This window comes from Onychostoma macrolepis, chromosome 03 (assembly GCF_012432095.1).
Source record: "Onychostoma macrolepis isolate SWU-2019 chromosome 03, ASM1243209v1, whole genome shotgun sequence".
Classification (NCBI taxonomy): Eukaryota; Metazoa; Chordata; class Actinopteri; order Cypriniformes; family Cyprinidae; genus Onychostoma; species Onychostoma macrolepis.
This window is the reverse complement of record NC_081157.1, coordinates 18,886,424-18,912,073: the sequence shown is the minus strand read 5'-3', so window position 1 is coordinate 18,912,073 and position 25,650 is coordinate 18,886,424. Positions and strand designations below refer to the sequence as shown.

The window sequence follows — 25,650 nt, the reverse complement described above, 5'->3', positions numbered from 1 at the left end:
AAATAAATAAATCTCAAAGGTTAAAGTCTGTTGCTTTAATTAATTGTGTAATATTGTCTGAAGCTGATTGCTGCACTTGGCATTTTTAGTACCGCCACAGCAAGAAATATATTAACAGCTTATTTTGGGACTTTATTTCAGGACTGTATTGTCAGGGTATAGCAAACCCAGCATAGTAGGCCTAGATTTCACATGATACATAAGATGGTGATCAAAAGGAAATGTTGCCTCCAAATGTCCATTTTTGATTCATTCATGTGTCCAATAAATGTAAATCAAACGTTTTAAATTAGTGATGAAACAGAAGTAGTGACAAATCTTCCAAATGTAATATTTATAAAATAGATAGGGTTAATTTTCACTTCATGCAGACTTTAATATTTATCATGCGCACTTTTATTTTGAAGTTAGAATGTAGGGCTTTTATTTTGAAGGCGTGTTTTCATGTTTTCATTGCTGTTTACACGCTTGCTCCGCTAACAGTAGGCTATTTGTTATCTGGGTGAGATATCAATTTAATCCTAACTAAGGACCACGTTTATTTTTGAAACTCAACGTATTATTAAACATTCCCTATGAAAGATTATTTTTATTGATTATAAATTCTCGAGAAAGACATGTTCGCTAATGGAAGAGCTGTTGTTGCTATCACATAGGCTGGTTGGCTACCTACTTCCTATTAAGAACCTCATTGTATTCATTCATACTTGCATTACTTGATTAGATAAACACGTAATATCAATATATATTTGCTAATGCTGAGATCTGCAGGGGGTTTAACTCATCACACGACACTAAAAGCGCGCCATGGCTCAACGTTACCACAGAGACCATCACCAGGAGTCCGTTTATAAACGATGCGGAGACCCCAGCGGTGATTATAAGACGGATAAACGCCACAGATCGACCGAGGAAGGCCAGAAGGCTCTGAGCGCTCACAGACAGCTGTACGAGAGGAACTTCCCTCTCTATAAGCAGCCCGTGGAGGTGGGCTGCTTCTCTCTGGACTCTCGCAGGAACTTCTGCAACGACCAGAGGCAGCTGCGCTATTATGTGCAGCCCACAAAGAGCCCAGATTTTAATTTAAGGGACGGATACACCAGCCGCTTCGTCAAACGAGATGACAGCGTGAAAGAAAAGCTTGATCATGTGCTGAAGTGGATTCTGGCCAACAGAGACAAGATCCAAACCAGGGTCCAAACCCCCTCATCCAGGTCAGAAACACCTTCTGCACCTTTTACTTCTCTATCAAGAAATGGCTTTTAACAATAACAGTAACGTGTAATTAAAGACAGACCTACAATAAGCTCCTATTACACATGCATTGCATTTTATGTGTGTGTGTGTATTATAATTATATAATAATAACGAATAATTATTCGTGCATAAATATCATTATGTTTTGGGGGAGTTGCACATGACATTTTACTGGAACTAACCTTGCCTTTTAAAAACAAAAGCGAGACAATCTAATATATTTTTATCTAATATCTTATTTAATCGAACATCGTGCTCCCCATTAGTCTGAGTCATCATGAGGATCTGCAGCCGTCCTTTTTATGATATAATTACCTTTGTTAGTTATTAGTTTGGAGTGTTTTTCCCCAGCCTGTTGTTTTTTTGTAAGCAGTAAAGATTTTTTACAATATTTTTTAAATAAGTTTATACTAAAGTAGTTAAGATACCCCTAGAGATTGGTGTGTTCAACTCATTTTTTGTATAAATTACGTTTTAATGTATTTTTAATACTTTAATTAATAAAACACAAGTGTTACGTGACATTATTTAAAATAAAATTTGAAGAAAAAAAAGAATTCTCAGCTAGTTACAATGCAACATTTCTCATTTTTCATTCCGTTTAAACTGATGTACTAAAACAAAACTAAACAATTAAACTGAAATGAAAATTAATAATAATAAGAATATGATTATGAATAATAAACTATACCAAATTACTTAAATTCATTACTATGTCAGGACAGTTGTCTAACCCTGACGTTTTTTTTAAGGGGGGAAAAAAAAGTCTAATTGTATTTTTGATTTTCAGAACTTGCTTACAATGGAAGAGGCATATTCAAGCCATTTTATGTAATCTGAATGTATGTACTGCGCAGCTGGATTATTATAGTTAACTAAACTTAAAACCACAAACACTTGCTTGAAATATAGTAAAATAAATGTTACAAAAAAAATAAAAATCAACTAGTTCCCAATGCAACAGTTCTCATTTTCTTTTAGGCGATGTACTAAAATAAAAACTAAATCTGATGTAAAAATGACACAAACACACAGCAAAAGTACTAAAACTTTCATAAAAAAAACATAATTCAGAATATTAATCAAAAACTATAATAGTACCTCAGCAATACTAGCACTTTAGCACAGCTGTCTTGTTTCTGTCAGTTGTGTCTTGTTTTCTGTTGAGTTATTGAGTGTGTTTGCAGTGCTCTAGGAGTGGACTTCGTGACATGGAGAGGACACCTAACCAAAGTGCTGACCACCCCGTACGAGACTCATGAGGGATGGATGCTGGCCGCCTCCAAGTTCAGAGGCACCATCTACATCAGTGAGGTGGAAACAGAGGCGGCCAGAGTGGACCAAGAGACCCGCTCCGAGCGGCAGGCGGAGATGATGTACTGGGGCTACAAGTTTGAGCAGTACACATGCGCAGGTCTGGGACGTCTAGTATTTTGTGCTATCAGACTGATAATGGATCTCACCACTTACGGACCGTTTTCCTTCCTTTTAAGATGATGTGGATGGGGCTCCAAACCCAGGGGGCGTCGTGAACACCAATGAAGCGTTCTGTACGGTGGTTCAGACGCGTCTGGCCGACCATAAACTGCTCTTCTCTGGAGAGGTGGACTGCCGCGTCAAAGACCGCGATGCTCCTCCAGCACCGGGATGTTATGTGGAGCTCAAGACCTCTGCAGAAATCTGCACCCCGAAGCAACGAAGCAACTTCCACAGGTGAAACTATCAATGTGGCGTCAACACCAGCTGCTCATTCCACAAAATTAAGACCTGTTCACACCAACACGTATGTTCGGCACAAAAATGAGGTCTGATTTTTATTTTAAAAAACAGCAATGTGGTTGAAAGGAAATTCAAATAACGGCGGCGCTTGAAAAATAAATTATTATTACATTGCACAGCCCAACTAGAGTCTTCCTGCTGTTCACTGGCACTTAGAAAAATAGTTTGATTGTGAGCAACATGGTCATGTGACCAAAAGTGCATATGTTGTCCGTTGGCCAGTTTTGTTCGCAGTGCGATGGAAAAGAGATTAGATCACCTCTCCGTCAGAAAATCTGTCGCCTTGATTCCATGCAAATGCTTCTGTCGTTCTCAACATATACGTAGGGATATAGCCGGGTTTCCATCCAAAGTTACGAATTAAAATCATGCACATGAAATAGGAATATTGCAGATAAAGCACTTTCCATCCAGCGAGTTGACGAGAACAAAATCGTCACTTCCTGATTGACTTGCACTAAATATCAGAAAGAAAAATGTAATTTGCTGCAGTAGGAGAAGGCACTGTATATAATAATTTTTGTATACAATAAATTACGAGCTTCATAGCTGTTTGGAAACGTTAATTATAACGAAGGAGTTAATTATAATGAAGCACTTTGACGAGACTTTACTCAAGCATTTTAGAATGACGTAACTAGTATTTCAGATGCTGTGCAATGAGCTCAATCCGTTGGTTGGTCCAATTTTATGCTGTCCCATTGCAAAGTCACATATCTTTTTTGATGCGCAATAAGCAATTTATTTGGTAAAAGGTTTCCATCGCATGTTTATGCGCATGTTTTCTTACCGGATGAGAAATTTATCCAACTTAGTTGAGCGCATAAGTTTTTTATGCGCATTTTTAAATTTATGCGCATCTTGGCGTTTCCATTCAGCGTTTTTTTTTATTTTTTATGCGATATCCCAAAATGCTATCGATGGCTAGAATAGATGGCTATTGACTTCCATAGTATTTTTTTCCCCTATTATGGAAGTCAATGGCTACCATCAAATGTTTGATTACAAACGTTCTTCAAAATGTCTTCGTCTGTGCTCAACGGAAGAAAGAATCTCTTACATGTTTGGAACAACTTGAGGATGAGTAAAACAACAGCTAGCCTCTTAGAAACATGTATATATATTCCTCTTGTAGGTACAAGCTTCTGAAATGGTGGGCGCAGTCGTTTCTTCCTGGAGTGCCACAGATAGTCGCTGGGTTTCGAGACCATGACGGGATAGTGGTGTCTGTTGAGACCTTCCCAACCTCGAAAATTTCACAACTCATCAAGGTTTGTTTCTATATAACCATATAAGATTAGTCTGTAAGATTTTTTAATGTTTTTAAAAGATGTCTTTTATGCTCACCAATGCTGCATTTATTAGATCGAAAATACAGTAAAAACAGTAATATTGTGAAACGTTATTACTATTCAATTTTTTTTTATTTTAATATATTTAAAATTTGTTGTTTATATATGGTATATTTGTAGATAAAAATACATTGTATGGGTCAAAATTATTGATTTTTCCTTTATGCCAAAAATCATCAGGATATTAAGTAAAGATCATGTTCCATGAAGATATCTTGTAAATTTCCTACCGTAAATATATCAAAACTTCATTTTTGTTTAGTAATATGCATTGCTAAGAACTTCATTTAGACAACTTTAAAGGCGATTTTCTCAACATTCCAGATTTTCAAATAGTTGTATCTCCGCTAAATATTGTCATATCCTAACAGACCATACATCAATGGAAGCTTTCAGATGATGTAGAAATCTTAATTTTTGAAAATTGATTCTTATGACTGGTTTTGTGGTCCAGGGTCACATTTGCTGATTTCCTGCTCAACAAACATTCTTGTTATTATCGTTGTTGTGATAATAACAGTTGTGCTGCTTCATATTTTTGTGGAAACGGTGATACATTTTTTTTCAGGATTCTTTGATGAATAGAAAGTTCACAAGAACAGCATTTATTTTAAATATAAATCTTTTGTAACTTTATAAATGTCTTTACTGTCACTTTCGAACAGGTTAATGTGTCCTTGATGAGTAAACGTATTCATTTAAAAACAGTAGTTTGAATAATAGTTCATAAAAATACATGGCATACACAATTATTGCGTAAATTAGTCAGTTTGTAGTTAGATTGAACTATATTTATCAGTCATGTTAAATGGAATTGAAATCTTAGTAAAAATTTTGAATGTCAAATTTTCTCTGAGCCCATTGCAATGCATTCTGGGATTGCCTTATGAAGGATACACGTGATGCTGCCTTAGAATTTGGCCATAAACACAAAAAAACAAACACATTTTGAACAGCCTTTGCTTTGGGAGCACATCTGTGATGCCTAATAACGCAGTTCATTGATGTTTTAATTTCTGTTTATTCTGTAGAATGAGTTCAACTGCTGGAAGCCAACAGTCTGCATGAATTTCTGCAACGATTTCTTGTCCTTTGTCAAATCAGTCGTCAAAGACGACGACCCAAGGTAAGAGGGTTGCATGTGATCGACAATGTGTTGGCATTAAATAAAAATAGTCCCTACTCACTTTCAAGGTCTTATTTTGAACATTTCATCAGTGCATGTTGGAAAATAAGAAAGTTTCTTGTTGTAATCCTTTACGATTTAACTCAAATCAATCCCTAAAGATCAAGTCCCATACCTTTTTTTTTTTGGCTGGATTGTGACTGGTCTGATGTGATGTCTTTCAGACTGGTGTACCTGTTCACATGGGATCCACACCGAGACGTGACCTACACCGTCCACAGAGACTCTCAGTATACCTTCTTACCAGAGTGGTACATCAAGGACATGAGCAGTCATAATTAATCTCACCACTGATATACTGAGCTCACACTGTACGCAGTGCATCAGGCATTCATAAGGACATCTTTGTCTTGTTTATGAATCATGTACATACTGTATCAGAGCAGTGCATGACTTGCCATTGCTTGTGTTTTCTATGAATGCTCTGGATTCAGTTTGTGGCCTTGGAAAGAATAGTTTAACCAAACATATCCACTTGATGTCCATGGCACGTTGACTTTTTATAAATATATTGGGATTTTATCCATTATGTTGATAACCTCAAAATATCCTTGAGATATTTAACAAAAAGATAATGTACATATTTGAAGTCAGATATTTTATAAATTTAACAGTGCTATACAATATGGCATCATTTACAACACACTGGCCCTAATTCATGAAATTTATTGTAAAGCTGTTATGTAAATTCTTATAATTCCACGTGACAATTTAAATGAATGTTTGTACAAACAATGTCCATATATTCCACTATGAAAAAATGACTTTATTACCACAATTTTCTCATTCCCTCATTTTAATATAGATTTAACTAAAGCTAATAAATTAGTACAACATGGACATGACTTAAACAAGGAATTCTTAATTCATGATCATGATATCTTGTTTTTTCCTCCCTGTCACATGCGGGACTCTTTTGGGTTATATCAACTCAGAGAAATTATTCCTCACAGGATTTCTTCCATAGCTTTTATTAAAATTCATTTAAACATGCCAAAAGTACAGTACAGTTAAATAACAGTTAAGGTTTTACAAATGAAAGTACAAAATGTGCACTATAAATTCTGAAATAAAGAAACTTGAGTACAAAGTCTTAGTTGCAATTTCGTTATGTAAACTGTTTTAGTTTTTAATATCTTGCTGTGTATGGTCCACAAGATCAAACAGTTTCATTGTCACAGCAGGTAAGACTTCAGTGCTCTCAAAAAAAAAAAAAAAAGGCATAAATTAAGGCAAGTATGGTGTGAATAAATTCACTTTTAAATGCCTTTCATGAATGCTAAAATGTGATAATCTCTTTCAAGTGACTGAACAAAACTCATGCTCAACCGAACTTTCAAAACTTATGATTTGAAACTGGGAGAGATGTTAAAACGCAACCATAAAAGAAAAACATCCTCTACACTCGGTGGTTCGCAACCAGTTTTGCTCCAAGATCCAGATTTTACATCAAGTGGTGCCAAAATTGTTAATTGTGCAAAAACAGGCTTTCAGTTATATTTCAGTAACACTGACGTGGAGCATCAGAGAGGACACCGCTGATGTTCAAACACATTTGTTTCCAGAGATAATCGCCTGGTTTGTCACGTGACATAAGAGCACATCACTTATAAGGCTCTACTGTATTGATCGAAGCACATTATTATTAGTGCTGATTAATCGCGTCCAAAATAAACGTTTTTGTTTACATAATATATGTGTGTGTACTGTGTTTATTATGTATATATAAAAGACACACATACAGCATATATATTGAAAATGTATATATTTAAATTCATATAAATTATATCATATATTTAATATATAAACGTAAAATTTTTCTTAAATATATACATGCATGTGTGTGTATTTATATATACACACAATAAAGATACACAGTACACACACATGTATTATGTAAACAAAAACTTTTATTTTGGATGCGACTAATCGTTTGGCAGCACTAATTATTAACTGATCTCTATTCACATGACGGAACCAAACCTTCACACACTTTCTAGTTTCCGACTGAAAACCAAACGTCTCTTGTTAGACACTTTTAACAAAAACAAAAAAATTATAATAATCTAAAATCTGTTATTTACTCACCATCATGTACTGATTTCCACTGTGAAACAAAAGATATTCTGAAGAATGTTTTTTTTTTCTACACATTTTTTAAACTTGTGAGCTACATTATACATTTTCTGAAGTCATACAATAGCTTTATGTAAGAAACAGACGAGAATTTAAGTTACTGATTGAAAATGTTTCATGTTGGGCTTAACTATCACCTTTAAGTTCAGAATCACTCAACTAATTATGATTTGCTTTGGGTTAACCATTGAAATGTTATAAAATACTTATACCTTTTGGCTTTAAGGTGTTTTACATCAGTAAGCATTTAATCTAAGATTCTGATAAAAGAAACTTGACCTTGTAAACTTTTAAAAGAACATGTTATAAACTAAAAGTACATAAATGCTATTTTTGCTTTAAACAGACCTATGTTGTGGTAGGACTGAGACCGTACCCCGAGGAGCAATGGCTGATGGGATATGTGGAGCTCCTCCTGAGGGTGTGTGTAGGTTAGAGGTAGTCATGAATAAGTCGCTCAGTGGTGAAGGCTAACCGTATCTCAGTGCTTGAGTTTCTTCTGGAGGCCCATGAGTTTGAACGTGGCGGCAGTGATCTTCTCATACACCACGAACATGAGGGCGGCCGTCAGCACGGTCTGGAGCAGCTTCGCCTCTAGACCTTTATACAAACCCAAGAGCCCGTGTCTCCTGTCACACACAGGACACAAGCTCATCAAAACAATTCAGCCATGTTTGATGGATAGAAACTAGAACAACACTGCAGACATCAAAATAAAAAAATTCTAGCTAATAAGCTGCTAATAATTTTGATGTTATGGCCAGAAGCCAATAAATGGAAGCTATGAAAAAACTATACTATTTTGTGGGGGGGGAAACATTAAAAAAAATTAAATCAGTAGTTTTAAACGCTAGCCATTATATATTATTATTATACAAATTAAACAACTTAAATCTTGACATTTTCAGATCAGATAAAAATTTTACAGAATAATTAAATGTTTGTAAAGATTAACTGAGCACTAGATGATGACAAAAGACATCTAAAAGGTGAAAACAGGCAGTATGCATATTCAATATTGCTCACTATTAATCAATGAATAATACTGGTTGATAACACGATAACAGTGTTATTTTAGTAGATACTGTTGAGATACTACTATAGCTATTAATAGTTTGAATTAGTTTATATTTTAGATATTTTTGCATATTTAATTTTCAAAATTAAATTTATTTTAGATATATATATTTTTTTAATTTTACTATTATATATAGCTATAATTTTTGTTCATTTTTTAATATATATATTTTACATTAAGCTGAAATGAACAATACTTTCTTTGGGAACTATATATATATATATATATATATATATATATATATAAAAATTTCAGTTTATCTTAAGTTATAAAAATGTTTTAACTTGTGTTTTAGCTATAATCACTCTGGTTGATAACCAGTAATACTGAGTATTAAACAACAGTGACTGAGGTGGACTTACTTGATCCGGTCCATTAGCAAAGAAACCACATTCTTCAGGCTGCCCACTAGACCCCCTTTACCGTCTGATTTATACTGGCCAAACTGCAGAGGAAGCAATGGGAAATATTCACTGTCTATCAGCATCTGTCAAGTGTATTATATAATGCAATGGTTTGCTGCGATCATATTGATGGTATTACCCTCAGAATGGCCTGAACCGTTTGCAGAGGATACGTTGCAGATGTTGCAATAGCTTTAGCGATGGCACCAATGAAAAAGATCTCAAATGATGATATCTGCCCATAAAGATGACACATTTGAGTTATTCCACAAATTCACATATAAATGATGGCAGTATTTTGTCCCTCACCTTCCTGTCTCCACGTCCTGCTCTTCGCTTCATGGCCTCGTAGAACATGAACTGCACAGCGGGGTTGAACACCAGCACGAGAGACGGCAGCGTCCCGTTCCACAGCGTTCCCACTCCCTCATTGGCTATTATCTGGGAGAAGGCATCTTTGAGAGAAAAACAACAAGATGATTTGATATACTGCTGACCACGCAAGCCTATTATTTTAATAAAGTGCAGTCAGTATAGTCTGATGCATTTCAATAGGAATCCATGATTAGGAATTTCATTTGAGCGCAAAATTTCCTCACGGAGATTTCACGACAGGTTCAAAATTTACATTTTTATTGTCCGTGAAATTTTACTAATGTGACCTTCACCTTATTGCTTTATAACACTGATATTTTTGAATATTTTATTCTAAATTCTTTTTGTTGGCCGCATTACAGCCACCTTCTTACAGATGCTTCTGAACGATCAAATGCAGCTTGTGTTGTTTCTGAGCAAGATACTTAATCAGGGGCGTAAGAACGTACTAGTTCTACACAAGCAATGAAAATGATGAAAAATGTCTTGTACATGTGGAAATCATGGAATAATTGACTCCAGACTACTGAATTATTGAAAAATAATCCATACTTATGGCATAATGACCACTCCACTTGCATTATTACCTCAGGTGAGCATTAACTTTCAAACATTCAACAGTCCAGAATCAATTCCTCCTTATCTTTTTCAATTACAGCAGTAATCTAATAATAAGAGGACTGAGTAAGAATACCACAGAAGATGCAGATCAGATCAGGCTCTAGATTTGGGAGGATGATTTTTCAGCTGTATGCACTCTGCATCAACCGCTGTTGATTTGAAATGTGCTTTACTACTAAATGACTTGACTGAACACTGGCTTGGAGTTTATACCTCATGAGATAAATGTGTGTGTGTGTGAGCGGCTCTGACCAAATATGCCTTTATAGTGGGTCTGATGGAGCTCTTCGTTCCTGAACTTTGCCCCCTGAAGCTTCAGTCGTGTGTTCACCACCCACATGGGGGTCGTCAGGAGCACATTAACAGCTCCTAAATTAAATGAAACAAGAAGAAATGAGTGGACTTTATAATGCTTACAGGTGAAGTAATATTTTTCAATGTTGCAATAAAAATAAAACGGTTATTTTCATTTACTATAACTATTAAAACATTTTTGTTAATTGAAATAAAGCTGAACAAAAAATATAAACTGTGTAGATGAAGTTTAAGATGCAACACAGTTTTGTTTAAAGTTGAAGCACTAAAATTACTAACTGGAAATAAAAACAAAACAGAACTAAAACTGAAACTAGATAAAAAAAAAAATAGTGCTAGGCAATGATTAATCGCATCCAAAATAAAGGTTTTTGTGTACATAATGTGTGTGTGTACTGTGTATATTTATTATGTATATATATAAATAAATATACACACACGTGTGTGTGTGTGTGTGTGTATATATATATATATATATATATATATATATATATATATATATATATATATATATATTTATTTATGAAAAATATGTTTATATATTAAATATATTTATATGTAATATAAATTATATGAATATAAATATATACATGTAAATATTTTCAAAATATATACTGTATGTGTGTGTCTTTATATATACATAAATGTACACAGCACACACACATATAAACAAAAACTTTAATTTTGGATGCGATTAATCGTTGCCTAGCACTGAAATTTTAACCTAAATAGAAATATCACAACAAAATTACAAAAATATTAAGAAATTACAAATAATATTAAAAATGATATAATATTATATAAATAATACTGCAACAAAGTAACAACCGAGAAATAATCAAGACCACCTTAGTAAAAAATTGCATGCAGCATGGTAGCAAGAGGAAATTGTGAAATTCTTAAAAGAAATAGGCCAACATTTGAAGAGGGTTCAGCTCAAACTTTCAGTACCTGATATGAAGCCCATGAGCAAATCTTTGCTAGGCTTGGACCGGTCCGAGACCATGACTCTCTTCAGTGTGTTGAACGTGTAGAAGTACACGAAGTTAGAGCAGCAAAGGCTAGAAATGACGGGAAACCAGCCACGATACAGAGACAATCTGAAACACAATCAAACGGCTTCGTGAAATCCATTTCATTATCTGCACTTATTTTTTTCAAACCCACTTCCAAGCACATTCATGGGTGGTTAAAAACGACACGTATGTGCAGCAGTGCCTACAGATGTTCATGAGTTCACTTATCTTCACTCACACACTATTTTAAAAATATACAGTGCTTGCACTGGTTTTAGACCCAGCATATACACTGATGTTTGAAATGTCCCTCTCAGGACGTCCTGCTGTGTCGTGCACACTGAACTGAGTAACTCACATGCCCTCCTCCTTCGCTATCTCAGCCAGAATGATAGGGGTGGACTGGGATTTACGGTTTTCATCCACTGAAACACATCACAAATGTGAAATTGACATGACTTTACCACGTGTCCTCCTGCAGTGTGACATGTTATGCTTCATCTAAAACCATGACCTATGACCTTATATTAACTGACAGGCTACATGCACCATTTATACTTAACCCTGTAAAGCAGGGGTCACCAGACACGGTCCTGGAGGGCCGGTGTCCTGCAGAGTTTAGCTCCAACCCCAATCAAACACACCTGAAGCAGCTAATCAATGTCTTACTAGGTATACTTGAAACTTCAAGGCAGGTGTGACCCCTGCTGTAAGACATATGAATTAATAGCCAGAAAGGTTTTTTTTTTTCTTTAAATGGAACAGTTTATTTAATCTAAATTAAGTTGTGTTTTATGTTTTGTATATGTGATTCATCAGGAATTAATTTACATTTACTTTATAAAAAAATCATCAGATTTCACCGCAAAAAGATGAATCACAACCTTAAGGAGGACATTTTTACAATTAAACTAAAACACCTTTACTTGCTAAAAGAGTATATAAACTATCAATCAATGACAGAACGACAGAAGTCACGTACAACAGGTTTCTCAGCAAAGTTTTGATCATGTTGATGATTTAGAGGCCTTAGAAATATGCAATCTGTCACAAAGCATCTACACAAACTGGAAAAAGCTCCCACATCTTCATTCACCAATGAATTTAAATAAACGAGTTTGGTGATATTGGACAAAAGATCAATTTATAGAGGAGGGTACACATTTTTTAGCTAATTAAACGTTTTAAAGAATAGCATGACTAGAATGTGTGCATCCACTAATAAAAACTAACGTTAACATGGCATTATTATTTAATACCTTTTCCTTCAGAATTGTTCTCATTTTCAAAATTTTTCTTCACTTTGCAATATTTAAAAATGAAACCATGATTATTACACTACATGCCAGTAAATATCAAATGGAAACTGTCCAGTAAATAACAAAATAAATCCATAATTACTCTATTATAATGTAACTCACCCTGCAGTCTGATCCTGGCTGTGTCCAGAGGGAAAAACACTGTCATTGCTGTAACACTGCCCTACAAGGCAATAAAACATAGCTTAGCAGACATCCCTGATTCAGAATATCATTAGACTGACGGGAAACACTTCTTTCGCTCACCATTGCACCTGCCACAGCGTGCACCAGTGTTTCATACGACAGCAGCCGGACGGAGATGCTGCTGTCTGACATCTCTCTTACACTCTCTCTTTAGCCTACAAACCAGATTGCTGCGTCTTTACTTTACACAAATTAGCTGACAGTCACAACAAATGATTCCCGGCCTAATTCATATTCATTACGTGCGACAACAGAATCACAACTTCCGCGTTCATAACAGTATCTTCAGTGGCTGGCTCGTTGTGCTGGTATTCTCGAAGCCGCTGCTCTTTACCGCCTCTAGCGGCCGGATGATGCACAACACATCGGGTTGGACATTCACGATTATAATTAATTACTGTGATATGTAAAGCTGGATTTTCAGCATCATTACTCCAGTCTTCAGTGTCCATCATAAATCGTTAAAATATGCTGATTTGCTGCTCAAGAAACATTTCTCAACAGATTAAATAATACATTTCTACATCCTAGCGTTTATATTTTTTTATAATGCTGCAATGTATGCATGGACCATGTGTGGCTTATAAGAAAAAGAGTTTATTTAAATCAAATATTAAATTAATTTTGGACAATTGCATGTCTTGTTAAAATCGTGGGAACATAGTGGCTGAAAAATGAGAACTGACTTTGATAACTTAGACTGATTGCTAAAATACATAGATATACATGTGACAGCACACACACACGCATTTAAAGTGCATTACTGAATATAAATGATAAGTAAATGAATTATTGCATATTTTTAATATATCAAAAGTGGCAATTCCTTATGTATTATTCGATATATTGTAATATATTAACACAATATACAGGTGCTGGTCATATAATTAGAATATCATCAAAAAGTTGATTTATTTCACTAATTCCATTCAAAAAGTGAAACTTGTATATTATATTCATTCATTACACACAGACTGATATATTTCAAATGTTTATTTCTTTTAATTTTGATGATTATAACTGACAATTAAGGAAAATCCCAAATTCAGTATCTCAGAAAATTTGAATATTGTGAAAAGGTTCAATATTGAAGACATCTGGTCTCACACTCTAATCAGCTAATTAACTCAAAACACCTGCAAAGGCCTTTAAATGGTCTCTCAGTCTAGTTCTGTAGGCTACACAATCATGGGGAAGACTGCTGACTTGACAGTTGTCCAAAAGATGACCGTTGACACGTTGCACAAGGCCAAGACACAAAAGGTCATTGCAAAAGAGGCTGGCTGTTCACAGAGCTCTGTGTCCAAGCACATTAATAGAGAGGCGAAGGAAGGAAAAGATCTGGTAGAAAAAAGTGTACAAGCAATAGGGATAACTGCACCCTGGAGAGGATTGTGAAACAAAACCCATTCAAAAATGTGGGGGAGATTCACAAAGAGTGGACTGCAGCTGGAGTCAGTGCTTCAAGAACCACTACGCACAGACGTATGCAAGACATGGGTTTCAGCTGTCGCATTCCTTGTGTCAAGCCACTCTTGAACAACAGACAGCGTCAGAAGCGTCTCGCCTGGGCTAAAGACAAAAAGGACTGGACTGCTGCTGAGTGGTCCAAAGTCATGTTCTCTGATGAAAGTAAATTTTGCATTTCCTTTGGAAATCAGGGTCCCAGAGTCTGGAGGAAGAGAGGAGAGGCACACAATCCACGTTGCTTGAGGTCCAGTGTGAAGTTTCCACAGTCAGTGATGGTTTGGGGTGCCATGTCATCTGCTGGTGTTGGTCCACTGTGTTTTCTGAGGTCCAAGGTCAACGCAGCCGTATACCAGGAAGTTTTAGAGCACTTCATGCTTCCTGCTGCTGACCAACTTTATTGAGATGCAGATTTCATTTTCCAACAGGACTTGGCACCTGCACACAGTGCCAAAGCAACCAGTATCTGTTTTAAGGACCATGGTATCCCTGTTCTTAATTGGCCAGCAAACTCGCCTGACCTTAACCCCATAGAAAATCTATGGGGTATTGTGAAGAGGAAGATGCGATATGCCAGACCCAACAATGCAGAAGAGCTGAAGGCCACTGTCAGAGCAACCTGGGCTCTCATAACACCTGAGCAGTGCCACAGACTGATCGACTCCATGCCACGCCGCATTGCTGCAGTAATTCAGGCAAAAGGAGCCCCAACTAAGTATTGAGTGCTGTACATGCTCATACTTTTCATGTTCATACTTTTCAGTTGGCCAAGATTTCTAAAAATCCTTTCTTTGTATTGGTCTTAAGTAATATTCTAATTTTCTGAGATGCTGAATTTGGGATTTTCCTTAGTTGTCAGTTATAATCATCAAAATTAAAAGAAATAAACATTTGAAATATATCAGTCTGTGTGTAATGAATGAATATAATATACAAGTTTCACTTTTTGAATGGAATTAGTGAAATAAATCAACTTTTTGATGATATTCTAATTATATGACCAGCACCTGTATGTGACCATGGATCACAAAACCAGTCATAAGGGTCAATTTTTTTTTCAAATTGAGATTTATACATCATCTGAAAGCTGAATAAATAAGCTTTCCATTGATGTATGGTTTGGTCAATATTTGGCTGAGATACAACTATTTGAAAATCTGGAATCTGAGGGTGCAAAAAAATCAAAATACTGAGAAAATCGCCTTTAAAGTTGTCCAAATGAAGTTCTTAGCAATGCATATTACTGATCAGAATTAAGTTTTGATATATTTACAGTAGGAAATTTACAAAATATCTTCATGGAACATGATCTTTACTTAATATCCTAATGATTTTTGACATAAAAGAAAAATCAATAATTTTGACCCGTACTATGTATTGTTGGCTATTGCTACAAATATACCCCAGCGACTTAAGACTGGTTTTGTGCTTCAGGGTCACATATTATTCTGTATATTTTCAATATACATCAATTACAATCATTTAATATGTTGATTATAATTTTCGTGCAAGGGTATACACCTACTCATGACCACTTCCGTGTTGCTCTGGCAGCAAAAAAAATTGCACTTTGCACTCAAAATAAAATTGTATAAGACATGGTATAGCGCATGGTCTAAGCTTATAGTCCTGCACCTAACTAACACATAAATACTCTGTTAGGGGACAAGTGGCATATCAATAAATGATATCAAACCAAAAATATGAACACTTTAAAACCATATAATGAAACACTTTTTCAAGAAATTGAAATCTAAAATGATCAAAGAACTATAAAATATTTGTTTAAAAAAAGAGCAAATAGTTATCCCTGTTTATATCTCTGCACGCTAACACTGATGGTAAGCAATAACAGCTCACTCTGGACTTTAGTTTATGACAGTGATAGTGGTGTCATGTCGAGGCAGTGAGATCAGAGTTTCTCCTCCCTCAGACGCAGAGACAGAGCACGCCAGATGCCTGCAGACATGGTCCTGTGACACTCCACAAAACACATTTACTCGCTGAAGAAGAGAGATCGTTATTACAATCATGTCACGATATCACAAAGCAGCCATCGATGGCTATTTGGATCTTTTGAAAGAAGCCACAAGGAAAGATCTGAACACCCCGGATGAGGATGGCATGACACCCACTCTCTGGGCAGCTTACCACGGACACATTGAAGCTCTGCAGCTCATTTGCAGTAGAGGGTGAGCTCACAAAACCTGTTTTCTATGTACAAAACTTTCTGTACTGATCCTGTTCATTGGCTATTGGTTTAATAATTGAATTCTATACATTAAGTTTGCAGAGTAATATTCGTTTTAGTTTAGGTTAATGCTATTAAAAAGTTTTGCAGTGGTTGCCTTGCTTTGTGTGTCTTACAATTGTTTTTTAAGCATTGATGACTATATAGATATCCGTGTTACATATCAAACAGTTTACGTTAATTTGATCATGTGCACTTGTTGTGTACTTCAAATCTTTAGTATATCTTTAAAAAAACTGTACTATAATGTTAATGAAATAAAAGGCCACTTTAAGATACACTTAGGTTTCCTACAACACTTAAGTACACTTTTAAAGTCAAATGATAATTTTTACTTTAAAGTACATTTTAAATCATTATGTTTTAATAATATTTAGTCGTGTTTAAAGAAGTACACTTATTTTGATGTGTTGACTAACATACTAAAGCACATGTACTTGGTAATTTAACTGTAGCGTGTTATTTAATATTACATTTAAACTTAATATAATCTAAATCTACTAAACGTCATCGGTACAAATAATTACTAATATATTTAAATATATTAATGACACAGATTTCACTAGAAATTACATTATAGTATATTTTTTGTCATAAATGCACATTTAGCTGTACAATTTAACCATATTTCAGACAATATAATTATGAAATTACATATAAAGATATACTTAAGTCCTACTTAAGTGGGTTTAAAATCACTTTAAAGTCCAACTAACTGCATTTACTGTAAACTTTTTATATTATATTATTATATATTTATATTACATATAAAAAATATTATAATTCAGTTCACACGTAATTTATATTTGTGTGTATATATATATATATATATATATATATATATATATGTATGTATATAAAGTATATTATTTCCATAAAGTATGCTGAAGTGTACTTCTTTTTCACTGGGGGTTATAATACATTACAACAGATTTCCCGGATTTAACCAGTTTTATGATCTTTGGGGCGAGTCTTTTTACTTGTGTGCTTTATGAGTCAGTAATCACTCTTGTCTACAGCAAATCACATGAAGGTCTTAAATGTTGCTCCAATTTAAAACGGACGTCATCATTAAAATACCACTGAAATAGCAGCATATTAGAATGACACTATTGATTGAGCCCACAGTCAGAGTTTCTCTCTGGGTAGCTCTGTGTCCTCCTTTGACTTTCGTTCTCGCATGATTTGCTGTGTACATCATTTGAAAAACTCCCAGAGCTGAAGCCAAGAGTTCAATCAGCTAAATTAGTTATGCAAATCTGGAACAATAGGCCCCTTCATTTTTCCACAGTGTGTCCAGCGTAGAGTTTATTTATTCTTTGCAGCATTGGGGTCGATCTCTCTCAGGATATAGAGCATGATTGCCATGGCTGGCTCTCAAACAGCACAAAGTACTGTGTGTTGAACGCTAACCCAGACATGGATACTTAGAGACTTTCTAAAAGTTGTGTCTCTTTCTCTAAAAAAAAACAAAAAACTTTTTACCACCTTAGTTTGTTTGCACCTTGTGTGCCTCATCCAGCTATGAACATATGGTGTTTAGAGAGATAAGCTCTTGTAGATATTGTAATCAGGGATTTTATGAGTGTACCTGTGGACTTTTATGTTACAGCAGGTTACATATTAACTGTTTGCATGGTTATAGCATCATATTCATCACAGGAAAATATGTGAGGGTGGAATTTTAATTGCTGCTGAGGACAAATGAGGCGTCAGAGAAGTGCCAAAGATTGTGGCTATTTTTAAATTGTAGTTCTTAACGTGCCCATATTATGTTCATTTACACATCATAATTTTACGTTTGGGCTCTACATTTATATGATTTTAAAAAAAAGAAAGAAAAAAAATCCTCATACTGTACATTGCTACAGCACGTCTTTTCACTCTCTGCCTGAAATGCTCTGTTTTAGTTCTGTTTCTTTAAAGCCCTTCTTAAAAGCCAAGTCTGCTCTGATTGGTCAGCTGTCTCAGTTTGTTGTGATTGGTCAACCACTTAGAGAGTTGTAGGCAGCCATTATGCAAATATGTAATTTTGTTGACATAGCAAAGTCACAAATATAATGGTATCACTACAAACGAGGCGTTTCAGGTAAGTATTTTCTGCTGGAGCGATTCACTCCCATTGGACTTTATGCTTAGTAACTCTGTTTACATGCACAAACAGCTGTATTACTCACTAAAGGAGAGGTAAAATTAAAAAAGCATAATAGGTGCACTTTAAGGCCTGTTCAGACCGAGAACGATAACTACAACAATAACCTTAGATATATTAGAGTCCACACCAATGGACGTCCTGCTTACTATAAACCCGCAGCAGTTGTCATCTCTTTGAAGTCGAGTCGAAGAAATTCTGAAAGTGATTTTAGCAATATCAGTCCTATATGTTGTAGCAGTTGTGGTGTGGACTCTGCTATTCTCTTAGAGTTAGAACCATTTTTATAACTTTATAGTTATAGTTACCATTATAATTATTGTCATTGGCGTGGGCCTTTATTCCTGATTCTGGTTTTGGTGGATTGTATGCGTGACTTGGAACAGACCACAAAATGTATCCACAGTGATCAAGAACTCAATACCAGACTCAAGGCATAGTCCAAATGCTCCATGACAAGACCGAGAGCATGAGAATGTGGTCTTGGACTCGGACTGAGATGGACAGAGTCTGCATGGTCTCAAGTACCTCAAGTGGTTGCTAAGGCATTGTTAGTTGTTTTTTAGGGTGTTCTCTGTGGTTGCTTATTCTAAGTCAAAAGAGCCTGTACCAAAGTGTCTATGATATTCAATTTACATGACCCTGGACCACAAAACCATACAATGTATTGTTGGCTATTGCTACAATTAAACCCATGCTACTTATGACTGGTTTTGTGCTCCAGGGTCACATAGGGTCATATATTCATGGAACATGAGCTTTACTTAATATCCTAATGATTTTTGGCATAAAAGAAAAAATGATCATTTTGACCCTTACAATATATTGTTGGCTATTGCTACAAATATACCCCAGCGACTTAAGACTGGTTTTGTGATCCAGGGTCACATATGTAATGGGAAGTTTCTGCCTGGTTTATTGCCTCCACACCAATCACTTAGGAAAGTAACAGCACCTCAATTCAACACGGAAAACCAAGCCTTTTTTTGCTTGTTCCGACAAACCCTTAACCCTACGAATGAATGACAAACAGTGACAGTGATGTAAGCAGCACTAATTATGACTATCAAGTAGTCGACTGATCTACACATGAATTAAAATGCTTGTTCATTATACTACTTGTCTTGTAGGGGGGATCAGAACAAAAGTGACATCTGGGGGAACACGCCGTTGCATCACGCCTCTGCAAACGGTCACATGCAGATCGTCAGCTTCTTGGTGAACTTTGGAGCCAACCTCTTCGCTCTGGACAATGACTTCCACACTCCCATGGACGTGGCCGCCTCTCGAGACCACATGGACTGCGTCCGCTTCCTGGACACCGCTGCCGCCCAACAGACAGGCCAGAACGCCAAAAGGGTGGCGCGTCTGAAAGAACAGGCCACCAAAGATGCCGAGCGCAGAGTGAAGCAGTGCGAACGCGTCAAGAAGAGACATCAAAATAAGATGGACAAGATGTACCGTGGCGGATCTCTCTCGGAAGGAAGTTCCCTTTCCGGCTCGGGTACCTTGAGCAGCGTGAATGGAGAACAGTTCTCCAAACTCATAGCCGCAGACACCAACGGAGCAACCCCGTCGACGATCAAGGGAACCCTCCAGCGCAAATTTGGGAAGAAAGACAAAGGGACAGTGAGTAGACAAGGGGACGGCAATGTCATTTTTGTCAAACAAGACAGCGGCTTGCAAGAGAAACCTGGATTTGTTGACGTCTTCAATGAGCAGGATGAAATTCAGGATGATGATGACGATGCCAAGAGAGATTCGGACGATGAGGGAGCCAGTCAGGGCAAGTCTATTTTCGAAAGACCTGGTCTCGGGAAAATGGTGTTCCGCAGGAACTTCTCCATGGAAATGGCCATGGACTCCGAAGACCTCCCCAGCGGCAATACAGAAGACCTAGGGTACCTCATCCGTCAAGAGTTGTTTGAGACTGTGGATGAAGGTCTGGAGGGTTTGGACAAGGATTTAGAGCTTCCTTGGAATGAAGAGGAGATCGGTCTGGATGAGGAAGAGGAGACCTCACACTTGGATTCCTTCTTGGCGTCGATCAGCCTGTTGGACTATGGTCCTGTGTTCACCCGTGAACACCTGGATCTTGACGCCCTTATGCTTTGCTCAGATGACGATCTTAAAGGCATCCGCATCCAGCTGGGGCCGCGCAAGAAGATCCTGGAAGCATCGGCTCGCAGGAAAGTTGTGCTGGAGCAGCCTGGAGTTATGAAGGACACCTTCCTTTAATAACATGCACCACTCAATCCTGCCATACACAAACATTCACAGTTTCTCTCCGCTGACACTCCTTTGCCATCACGTAGTTGTTTCATAGCTCACTTTCATAGCTCACTCTATGATTTTGATGATTGTATGAAGTAACACAGCAGTTGAAAATGTCCTTATTGTAGTAAAATAAGTTTAATCTCCAAAACAAACATCTGACTTAAGCTGTTGTATGAGAATCAACCATTTCTCCCAAGAACATGTTGATTGTTCTCATCTTTGAAATAAAAGTAACTTGCATATCTCTTAATAAACACTGTTCATGTCTAGAGGTCATCTATCTATCTATCTATCTATCACTGAACACATTCTTCGACACATAATATATATGGTATGGCATTATAATTTTTTAATGTCTAATGACAGAATAAAAAAAGATACAAAAGAGAGGCATTAATTTGGCAGTAACTTCATCTCAAATAATGCATTTGAGATGTAGCAACTAACGTCTGCAGCTCCATAACCATGAGAAGCACTCGCAGGTCCTTCAAGGAGACAATAAATAGGACAATTAGTTGAAAACACACTATATTTCCAAAAGTATTGGGTCACCCCCTTCTAATGAACAGGTTTGACTACTTTAGTAATTTCCATGAGTACAAATCTTAATGTTTAAGCATATAATGATATTCTAGGGAATTGTGTGCTTCTAATTTTATAGCAACAGTTTGGACAGGACCCTTTTCTATTTAACATGACAATGCCTCTGTGTATAGGGCAAGGTTCAAAAAGAAATGACTGATTCAGTCAGTGTGGAAGAACTTGACTGGTCTGCAGAAAGCCAGCTGAACATCTCTGGTATGACTTTAAATGCAGATCTTGAGCCAAAAACTCATCACTAAACACCAATGACTTGTACATATGGGTTCAGTCATTTTAGACACTTCCAAAACTGTTGCAACAGAGATGGAAATACAGTTTTAAATACATGAATTATGTTTCCATCTTTGTTGCCACAGTTTTGGAAGTGCCTTTTTCTGTTCTAAAGAAGGGGGTGTCCCAATACTAAGTATGCAGTTGACAATTGAATACATGCACAATATTGCATACTTCATTTTTCTCCTGGACTTCTTTTCCATCGCACTGGTGTTGATGGCTGCAACAGAGGTCTGTTCTGGATGTGAGACTAGAGGGGCGTTAGAAACAACAAGTGTATTACATTTCAGCAGTTTCTGGTGGTTTGTGCACTGTGTATTTTGCTTTGACTGTCAGAGAAATGTAACAAGTAAACCTTGCACGGTCTCCTGCACTAATGCTACTGCTGCTGCTTCTTCCACTGAGATCTTCAGTACTTCCTCTTCAGCAGGCTCTTTCTGAAGGGACTCCTCTGGATTTAGGCTGCAGTTCTCCTTATGCAGGGCTGGAACAGTGCTTTGGTTTTTCACATCGTCTGCCTTTATCTCCTGAGGTGAAAACTTCCAGTGAAGTACTTCCTGCGCAGCCTGCAAATGCTACCGAAAGCAAAGAAAAGGTCTGACTTCATTCGAAACGGATGCGATGAATCATTTAAAACAGTACCTATAGTGAAAAGTCTAACCAATAGGTAGTTTATAGCAGCCTTTTCAAACCTCTATGACTTCTGTGAAACACAAAATACGATTCTGAAGAATGTCCCTCTTGTCTATACAAAAAAAGCCATTGGAACTCATTGACTTTTATTGCATGGACAAAAACATTCATTAAAATATCTTAATTAGTCTTCAACAGAAGAAAGAAAGTCATATAGGTTTGGAACAACTTGAAGGTGATTGAACGAGGACAGAATTCTGACAGAATTTACATGAATTTTGACTAAAATATCGGTACTACGCCTGATTAAAAGTCTAAGTTAAACGTTTTCAGCCAAATAAAATTGAGTCATCTTTAAATTTAGGACTAGCACAGTTGTGTTAGGGAAAACACTGGGCCCAGGAAGTGTTTGTTTGTTGTTGTATTGATTGATATGATGTGAATGTTTAACCTGGTCAATGATTTTCAGATGTAGGTCATAAACATAGAGAAGGAGGAGCTGATCTGTGATGGAAAGATGATCAGTCATTGTGAAGAGTTCAGCCGACATCTGCAAGAGACCAACAGTTGCTTCAGTTAAGGACTCAACTAAATTAGCTAAGTTAAGCTATTAGACACTTCAGTCTAACGTGGAGAGAAACTACATTTATATGTGTAGCTTGTCTCGAAGATTAACTCCAAAAGCACAAATATTATTTTGATAACAGCAAAAAACCCTTCAAAAGGGAACACTTACCAACAGCGTCCTCTTGAGTAAAATCATTTAAAATGTTCAGAAAGCACAGCTTTACGATTTGTTGTTTCTTGAAAAATAGCTAAATGAAAAGCTAACGTTGGCTGAAAGACGCTTCAGAAAAGAGGAAAGCTATTTGATAGGTAATTTAAAAGCGATAGACTAAAAACAACTCGTGCTTTCAGTTGTGACCATCTATGAGGAGACTATTATTTTCAAATCAAAACATTCTATTGCTGCTGTATCTGCAAGACATTTACCAACTGAAATGCTAATATAACTAGCGAAGTAAAAAAAGAAAAGAGTAAAACTAAAACCTGTTATGAAGATACTTGTTATTACAATGTTTTTGTTTTTTATTATTATTATTATTATGTAGAATCTGCTTATGTGCATGGGTAAAATTAATTGGATAAAAATTCATATCAGTTTTAGTGTTTTCATTTGAAATATTGCCTGTGCCCTTACAAAGTCTTTGGTGTTTTGATGTTTAATAATGTTTTATTACTTGTACTACTTCACTACATTTCAAAGGGATGAAATTTTCACGTGTTTAGCTTTTTTTTTTTTGTATTTGGTTAGGTTTCTGGCGTGTCTGCCGGCTTAAAAGCTGAAAAGAAAACACGCAGCCAATTTGTTATGCACCAAGCACAAGCAAAGCTGTTTCAATGGTTTCTGCATAGATAGCTTGCTATTTGATTAAGACCACCTCCAAGCCATATACGGAGTCTCTTTATTTGGCTGTAAATCATATCAAAAAGGATAACATTTTTGTGTTTACTGCAGAATCAGTAGCAATTTTTCTAGCACTTCAGTAGAAGAAGTACAATCAGCTCAGTGATACGTACTGACTCCCTTTCAGCTCTTAACAGTTTGTCAAGTGGAGCATCTACAGCAAGATGATTTTTCTTGGGGAAAAAATGAAGGAAAAACATGAATTAAAAGCAACATTGATAATCTCTATGGTTGCACTACATTTTCTGGAAACTTTCCATGGGAACTTAATCTGGAGAATTTTGGAAATATTCTAAGTTGGAAATTTATGGGAATTAATTGGAAATTTGGGGAAATTTATAGAAACTGTATCATATACAAACATAAATATAAACATTTTGTTTGATCATAAGTCGACATGCATGCAAACTTTTTTTTTCAGGATTCATTGATGAATGAAAACTTAAAATATATATATATATATATAGAAATCTTTTCTAATAATTTAAGTTTTTAAACTGTAGTGTATTGTTTTTGTTTTTATAAAAAAAGGATTTCCATTTTAAATAAATTATATATAAATCTTTTAAAACTTTTTATTCACCAAAAAATCCTGAAAAACAAAGTATCACGGGTTATTAAAAATAAATAAATAAATAAATAAGCAGCACAACTGTTGTAACGGCTGATGAAAATCAGTTTAATCTTACCAAAAACTCGCTCACTCTGATGTTATTTAATAGATTAAATGGACTAGAATTTTATTGAATAGTACGTGGAGACACGTTTTTAATTAAAATATTCATATTAATCAAGGATTTACAGACTTTTAATTCACCTTATTCTGAAATGTACAGAAATATGCCATTTAGTTTTTTTTAATTCACTATACTTACTAATGTCTCATTTCAGGTGTAGTTTGGCTCTAGTTTTGTACTTATTCCAGTTTATATGAAAAGGGTCATGTAGCTTGGATTAAAATTCATATATAGAGTAAATCCCTTTCACTGAACATGTTAAAAATAAGTTTGAAAAGTTGTCGGGAGCTGCTGGTGGTGACGCTGAAGGCGTGCGACCGTGCTGCTGAAGTTTGTTTATAGTCTAAGTTTAGCTTTTTAGTTCTGGCACTTTTAATTAGGCTTCAAAATTCATAAAATTTATATTATTTTGTGAAGATTATCTTGATGGACAAAACACGTAAGTTTCATGAACTATGGTTGAACACAGAGCTTATTTTTTGCCATAATCCAAAAGCCTATGGAAAAATCCTATTGGCTTTTTGTCGAGGAACCAGTGTGATGTGCCCTCAACATAGACACAGCCCTGAGTGAGAAGCTTTTTTTCTTTTATTCCTCTCAAAATTCAGACTCATCACCTATGTGAGTTTAATTTGACACCCAGTACAGTAGGTGGCGATGCTAAGGAGTTATTCACCATTAAACAAGAAGAAGAAGCGGCAGCATTGCTACTGTTTTCTTGCAGTAGCTGCTGGAGACACAATGTCAGTGTCAAAGAGCCATTCT

The 25,650-nt window shown here is 35.9% G+C and overlaps 3 protein-coding genes across 4 annotated transcripts; 2 read left to right on the top strand and 1 right to left on the bottom strand.

Annotated features, from left to right (window-relative positions):
- Window positions 1-414: 414 nt before the first annotated feature.
- Window positions 415-7,277, top strand: dxo (decapping exoribonuclease). 2 transcript variants are annotated; one of them, XM_058771258.1, is made up of 7 exons: window positions 415-502; window positions 772-1,214; window positions 2,445-2,671; window positions 2,751-2,970; window positions 4,172-4,307; window positions 5,420-5,514; window positions 5,739-7,277. In XM_058771258.1, exons 2-7 carry the CDS (start codon window positions 808-810, stop codon window positions 5,854-5,856), a joined length of 1,203 nt encoding a protein of 400 aa, XP_058627241.1. In that variant the 5' UTR covers window positions 415-502; window positions 772-807; the 3' UTR covers window positions 5,857-7,277. The 2 variants fall into 2 exon arrangements, with proteins under 2 accessions (XP_058627241.1, XP_058627240.1); XM_058771257.1 differs by having other exon boundaries at window positions 432-1,214.
- Window positions 7,278-7,416: 139 nt separating this feature from the next.
- slc25a17l (solute carrier family 25 member 17-like) lies at window positions 7,417-13,340 on the bottom strand. Its single transcript, XM_058771259.1, has 9 exons — window positions 13,085-13,340; window positions 12,941-13,001; window positions 11,878-11,944; window positions 11,455-11,603; window positions 10,441-10,557; window positions 9,502-9,647; window positions 9,332-9,427; window positions 9,151-9,233; window positions 7,417-8,339 (listed from the first exon to the last, which is right to left on the bottom strand). The coding sequence occupies exons 1-9, from the start codon at window positions 13,154-13,156 to the stop codon at window positions 8,192-8,194; spliced, it is 939 nt and encodes a 312-aa protein (XP_058627242.1). The 5' UTR covers window positions 13,157-13,340; the 3' UTR covers window positions 7,417-8,191.
- Window positions 13,341-16,443: 3,103 nt separating this feature from the next.
- Window positions 16,444-21,447, top strand: anks4b (ankyrin repeat and sterile alpha motif domain containing 4B). Its single transcript, XM_058771979.1, has 2 exons — window positions 16,444-16,683; window positions 20,025-21,447. The coding sequence occupies exons 1-2, from the start codon at window positions 16,523-16,525 to the stop codon at window positions 21,130-21,132; spliced, it is 1,269 nt and encodes a 422-aa protein (XP_058627962.1). The 5' UTR covers window positions 16,444-16,522; the 3' UTR covers window positions 21,133-21,447.
- The last annotated feature ends 4,203 nt before the right edge of the window (window positions 21,448-25,650 follow it).